At 46.8% G+C, this 6,625-nt stretch overlaps 1 protein-coding gene across 1 annotated transcript; it reads left to right on the top strand.

Annotated features, from left to right (window-relative positions):
* Positions 1–979: 979 nt before the first annotated feature.
* drg1 (developmentally regulated GTP binding protein 1) lies at positions 980–4,146 on the top strand. The gene is made up of 9 exons (XM_028973493.1): positions 980–1,122; positions 1,644–1,767; positions 1,958–2,133; positions 2,212–2,281; positions 2,364–2,533; positions 2,610–2,740; positions 3,210–3,377; positions 3,475–3,597; positions 3,799–4,146. The coding sequence occupies exons 1-9, from the start codon at positions 1,084–1,086 to the stop codon at positions 3,896–3,898; spliced, it is 1,101 nt and encodes a 366-aa protein (XP_028829326.1). The 5' UTR covers positions 980–1,083; the 3' UTR covers positions 3,899–4,146.
* The last annotated feature ends 2,479 nt before the right edge of the window (positions 4,147–6,625 follow it).

The following is a 6,625-nucleotide window of genomic DNA, read 5'->3' as shown; positions in this document are numbered from 1 at the left end:
ATGTGTTTAATTATGTCAGAAAAAGAAAGACCTATAAATGAGCAGTTTTGACCAGTATTTCACATTATTAAACATTGTCATTGTGATACACGATGAGGCATGAGAGGCATGATTCGAACCGGCAACCTTCTGATTACGGCTCCGTTTCCTTTGGACTGAAAAAGGAATGACTCATGTCAGTGTGAGGTTTAGTCACTCCAGTCCTGCTCGCCTGGTCCCTCCATCTCTGAAGGTAAAAGGAAGACGCTCATCTAGACTCTTCTCCATCTTGGCCCCTCGGTGGTGGAATGAACTTCCAGCTCAGTCACTGAGCACCTTCACACGGCAGCTCAACACCTTCCTCTTTAGAGAAGATTTAGATGAACTTGTAACCTTCTTCTCGTCTGACTTCTGTTTAGAAACTAGAACAGAGTGAATAAAAAGATTGTATTCATAGTTGGGGGTCCTAGTGAACCAGAACTGACCACTTCATCCATGGTGACATGGAAGCACGTTGTAAGTGGCTCTGGATACGGGCGTCTGGTAAACGCCGTAAAATGTAAATGAAAATGGAGAATTGTATGCATAAAAATGAAGAGACAGTGAATGCTGCAGTTAATTATTACATGACAGTCTGATACCTACTACTTGCGTACATGTTTTTCCCTGAAATACTCTCACCAAGACCCAAACGGAAGAAATGTATCAGGCTCTCACCGGAGTGACTAATTCTGGCTCAGAATTCTAATCACCCCACTGCTGTTTTATTTTTTAAAAAATATATCTATATTTTATTTATATATATATATATATATATATATATATATATATTTTTATAATGTTATAAATAAGTACAGCATTCGCTGTTTGGCACCATTTTAAGGGCTAGTGCTGATCACTTTTGGAGAGAATAATCCATGTCTCTGCCGCTCCAGTAGGCGGCGCTGTAAACCACGAACAGAGGCGCCGCTTCGCGGGAAATCTCGCGAGATTTGGCGGGTCAATGGAACGCGTGAGCGACACGGCGCCACACGGCTAACGCCGCACGGGGAAACTGTACAAGTTCGCCCGTTCCTCACGACTGTCGTACGAACCTGCGCCGCAATGAGTTTGCTCGCCAAAATAGCAGAAATCGAGTCCGAGGTAAATGAGCGCTTTGCTGTTTCTTCCGGCGCGGCTCGACGGAGCGCGTTTTAATTCCGGCCCGACACGACAGGCCGTTTAGTGCGGCGGAGAACATCACGACGTGGGGCGACACGCAGACAGCCAGTTAGTGATGCGTGTGGGCTGTTCTTCAGTTGTAATGTGCGAGGAGCCGTGCAGAAAACTCTTCAGCTTTGATTTATATTGCTGGTAGTAGCCTAGTAGGTAACACGCTCGCCTGTGAACCAGGAGACCCAGGTTCAAATCCCACTTACTACCATCGTGTCCCTGAGCAAGACACTTAACCCTGAGTGTCTCCAGGGGGGGACTGTCCCTGTAACTACTGGCGTCTGGTAAACGCTGTAAATGTTGACCCACTGGCTCATCACACTCGTATGCGGACTTGTATTTTATATCTAGTAGCTGTTCCGTCCTTCTCAGGTCGAGTCACATGGTGCACTGTAGTGGTAGAAGACTCATGGTGTTCCATCTGACTAAGTGGTGGGATCTTTGCTCCCTAGATGGCCCGGACGCAGAAGAACAAGGCCACGGCGCACCACCTGGGGCTGCTCAAGGCCCGTCTGGCCAAGCTGAGGCGAGAACTGATCACACCCAAAGGAGGCAGTGGGGGAGGCACAGGCGAGGGTGAGCCTTCGCCATCTGACCACTCCCATTTCCATATTCATTAGCATATTCATTATGTTAAATGCTTGGGCCGCGATTTTTTTTTGTCGATTGAGTTGGTTTCTGTACATAAAAACTAGTGTAATATTCATGCTGCACGTGTGTTGGTTTTTGAGTAGTATACGCCATTTTATTCCCAACCTTCCCAAAGGTTTTGACGTGGCAAAGACGGGTGATGCCCGTATCGGTTTTGTTGGATTCCCATCTGTGGGCAAATCCACGCTGCTGAGCAACCTGGCAGGGGTTTACTCCGAGGTGGCAGCATATGAGTTCACCACACTCACCACGGTGCCTGGCGTCATCCGCTACAAAGGCGCCAAGATTCAGGTAAGAGCTGCTCTGCAGGAGCCCCTCCACCACACGGACATGCATGCTTTTATTTGAACGGCTCTGTTCGGCCTTCAGCTGTTAGATTTGCCTGGCATCATTGAAGGAGCGAAGGATGGCAAAGGAAGAGGGCGACAGGTCATCGCAGGTGAGCAGACAGGCGCAGGCTTGCTTTCCACCCGCTCGTCGGGGCGGCGCCTAAATAAAGCTCTTGTCACGGTTCTGCTCAGTGGCGCGCACCTGTAACCTCATCCTGATCGTGCTGGACGTGCTGAAGCCTCTGGGCCACAAGAAGCTGATCGAGCACGAGCTGGAGGGCTTCGGCATTCGGCTCAACAAGAGGCCGCCCAACATCGGCTTCAAGAAGAAGGACAAGGGCGGCATTAACTTCACCGCCACTGTATGTGTGTGCCGAGCTGGCTTTGTTTCTGCCCGTTTGGAACGTTGCTTCTGACTCTGTCTGGCTTTGTCGGCAGTGTGCTCAGAGCGAGCTGGACGCAGAGACGGTGAAGAGCATCCTCGCCGAATACAAAATCCACAACGCTGACATCACGCTGCGCAGTGATTCCACCGCAGATGACCTTATTGACGTGGTGGAGGGAAACCGGTATGACCAGGGCGTAGGGACATCACAGTTGGTTTACTCTCGGCACTGTGTAAAAAAAAACCAACACCGCTGATCATATTAAAATTGGCCAAGATCGCAGTAAAATTCTTATTGAATTCTCATTCAGAGAGAGGCAATGGAACTGAAAATCATATCTGAACTTCCCAAAATTTCTTTGCAAAATTGAGTGTAGTCTGTTAAACGAATGCGTTTTATGGGGCAGTGGTGGTGGCTGTGGAAGCAGACCAGTCAAAGGTGGCACTGAGGTCCCCACACACTGCTGCCTGTGCGTCCCACTGCTCACTAAGGATGATGGGCTTGCTGTGCATCACACTGACAAAAAAACAACCACTTTCAGTTTCACAAGAAAACCTCGTATTATTTCAGGCCATTTACTATGCAGAGCTGAAAAAATGAGCTATTTAGTACGTTCATGGTGTCGTTTTCTCATTCCTCTTCCTTTTACCAGTGTGTACATCCCCTGTATTTATGTACTGAACAAAATCGACCAGATCTCGATTGAGGAGCTTGATGTCATCTACAAGGTGCCTCACTGTGTGCCCATCTCTGCCCACCACCGCTGGAATTTTGACGACCTGCTGGAGAAGATCTGGGACTACCTGCATCTCGTGCGAATGTACGTTGTGCAGAAAATTCATTAGCTGCTATTCCAAAGTGCACAATATCCGCAGTCAATTTGAAATTGAACGACTTGTTCTCTTTGTTTTCTACAGCTACACCAAACCAAAGGGCCAACTCCCCGACTACACCGCTCCTGTGGTACTGCCAGACGGACGAACCGCAGTCGAGGATTTCTGCCTAAAGATCCACAAAAACCTCATCAAAGAGTTCAAATAGTATGTTCAAGCCGTTTTAACTAAATCTGAACGTCTGTATCTGTCTGTCTCCTCCCCCCATCCTTACTTTGATTTTCAGACACAGCGTCGTATTAATCCATCAAATTGCTTTATGCCGGTAGTCAGCCATTGAGTGCAGAGGAGGAGGAGGAGTGGGAGTTCGGTGACTGTTTTTAACCTTTCACCTCTCACCTCTTTTAGTGCCCTAGTGTGGGGCTCATCTGTGAAGCACAACCCTCAGAAGGTGGGCAAAGACCATGTTATGGAAGATGAGGATGTCATTCAGTTGGTGAAGAAGTAAAAGCACCAGAAGAAGGAAAAATGGACTTGAAGGCCGTGCATGATCAGTCGTGATTCAGAGGTGGACGCGCCCACCGGCATTATCATCAGTTGGTTAAAACAATGTAAATATTGCATTTTTATCCATCCCGATCCCATTCCCCAACAGGACTTGTATGATGTGTGCTACACATCATCCATGCGAGAATAAAAGTCGTTTATCTCCTAAATATGTAAAAAGCATACAATTAAAGACATATCTGGTCTAAATGTTTGAGGCTTTTTTTTCATTATTTACAAGAAATGTAAAATTGGAAAAAAATAAACGGAGAATTTATTGGAAGATATCTGAGATTTTATTACAGTCTGTTGTGCTAGTACAGGTGCTTGATCTGTATTTTAAGTTTTATCACATTGGCTTCATTCAGCATTTTGATCTAATGTGGAATTTCCTGTCAGTCATATGGATGTCCCCGCCCCTTCCTAACCAGACAGTCACTCAAGTTAATCAGACTATCCGCTGAATGCGGCTGTCTGGGGACTTGTGTGGCACTAACGCGAGACGGCCATTTTACGACCAGACCTGTGGACTCTCTCGCTGAACAGTACATGTGCAAAAATAAGAATCTAATTTGAAAAGCTGTGGGTGGGTTGTGGCAGTGAAGAGGAAATGTTGATTATTGCAGACGTACTGATTTTTCCTTAAAAATAAAAGTCCTGGACAGCCCCTTTGTAAATGTAGTAAAATAGTTATGCTGTGCTATGGGTTTTATATGAAATAAACCAAAAAAAAATGCCCTGCAGAGCCCAGAATGTAGGACATGCACAAGGAGACGGTTAAGTGAAGAGAATTTATATGATCATTAACAACCTGATGCACATTCGTCACTATCTGGACCGTCTCAGCATTTTCTGGGATCCATGTGGAGTCACCGGGTTCATCTTGGCTTCTTCGTGATGCCGCGCTCCGTCATCGGAAAGAGATTTCACCATCGTTCAATGCGCCATGCTTCTCTTTTTACAAGAAGGAGTTGCTGAAGGCAAGTGCTGGCCAATGCAAGCAGATGCCAAGCCCCCCCCCACCACCGCCACCACAACCTCTGCCCTTCCAGCCCCACCCTCCCCCACCCTCATCTGTCTGCTGGCAGGTTCCCCCTGTAAATTATAGCAGCACTTTAGCTAATGAAAGAGCTGAAGTTGGAGCAGTAATAAAAGCCATTAAGTGAATAAAGCACTTCCCCCTCTAACAAAATGAAAAAGTCCCCCCCACCACTTAGAGGCAAGACTGTATATTAATATTTATGAAATGCGGAACCGGACCCCCATGCCTAGCCAACGTCCCACCCAATAGCAAACGGCGATCTCCGCCCAATCCATCATGTTCCTCACCAATCCACCAATCCCAAAACGTGACCACGGGCCCCCGCCCTCCTGAAGCTTGAGGGAGGAGCAAGGTGGCTGGGTGGATGAGAGGATGTTGGAAGTAAAGGAGTACAGGACACTTTGCCTTCCAGTCTTCCTCGCCTAGCCAAGCAGGACACCCAGGTTTGGACAAAGGGCTCCTGAGCACCAGAGATCCTTTTCAACAGACGAGAAGTTCACAGAAACCAAAGCAGAAGTCCTGGACAAGACTCGACTGTTGCTTGTGAAGGTTGGGTGAGGAAAGTTAAAGTTAAGGAGGTGCAGTTGAGTAGAAATATAGACTTTCTTTTTGTTTTCTGAGAAATGTATGGCTTTCTGAGCCAAGACAGATAGTTTTAGTTTTCTGTTCTTAGAGCTCTCGCACGTATACCTCAAGATGCTCAAATGAGAACAACTGCTCCAGAAAGCAGAACAAATGAAGAATGGCAAACATTTCCATGTTCTTCAATGGTAAGGCTTCATGAAGTCAAGTTCCATAACCATCATATCATCCCATCACGTCATTCTCATAATCCCACCAAGTCACTGAAAAACACCATCCATCACCCGCCATCCTTTCCCCTGCTCTTTAACAGGGACGCTGCTACGATCTTCTCCGAAAAGTTGACCAATCCCGAATCCTCACCAGTACGTCATCCTTCTCATTTCCTACTTAAAGCCCCTCTGGGGAAAGTGAACTGGCTAACAAGGTTTCCTGGAGCTTGACAGTAGATCTTTTAGGTGTTTTCCATCAAGTTTATTTAGATGGGGCCGATTATGACTTATCAGTTATTCATAGGCGTAGCAAAATGCGAGGTCATTCCACCTCACCATCCCTGCCCTGAGCCCCGAGACCGATTGTCGATTAAGTGGGACAGAGTGAAAGGGTCTCCTCTACTCTGGACCTACTGATGTCCTCTAACAAGACAACAGTCTTTGCCGCAAATTGTGTTCTTATTGATTTCCAGAAGAGCAAATGGACCATTTCATTGCGAGCTCGCCTTATTTCATTAGCAGGATCTCTTTTCAGTTTCAAAACCGATCATTTTTGCGTTTCATGACAGGTTTGACCACCAGAACCTTGGACAGTTTTTGTACCTCATTTGCTAATGGAGGGACCCGTTTTTTTTTTTCGCGAGGGGTGGGGTTTGACGCAGTAAATGCGCAGAAAGGGCGGTGCCCGGCGTTTTCCGCAGTGACAGTGTGACCTATGACTAATCCACTTTCTTACATTTCGTAGGTGTCCTCAGTCACACTCTCGTCCTACCAAATCCTCACCACTGTCTTATTCTGCTCAATCAAGTCTTCTACCAGACCTGCTCCAAGTTATGTAGCATTCGAAGAGTTT

The sequence above is a fragment of the Denticeps clupeoides genome, chromosome 3 (assembly GCF_900700375.1).
Source record: "Denticeps clupeoides chromosome 3, fDenClu1.1, whole genome shotgun sequence".
NCBI lineage: Eukaryota > Metazoa > Chordata > Actinopteri > Clupeiformes > Denticipitidae > Denticeps > Denticeps clupeoides.
This window is presented reverse-complemented; position numbering and strand designations above follow the sequence as displayed.

What these genes read in the sequence shown, in the direction of transcription:
- drg1 (XM_028973493.1), top strand. Translation starts at nt 1,084, where the DNA reads ATGAGTTTGCTCGCCAAAATAGCAGAAATCGAGTCCGAG. An exon ending in GACGTGGTGGAGGGAAACCG is followed by an intron (nt 2,741 to 3,209) that starts GTATGACCAGGG and finishes TCCTTTTACCAG; the next exon opens with TGTGTACATCCCCTGTATTT. An exon ending in CTCATCAAAGAGTTCAAATA is followed by an intron (nt 3,598 to 3,798) that starts GTATGTTCAAGC and finishes CACCTCTTTTAG; the next exon opens with TGCCCTAGTGTGGGGCTCAT.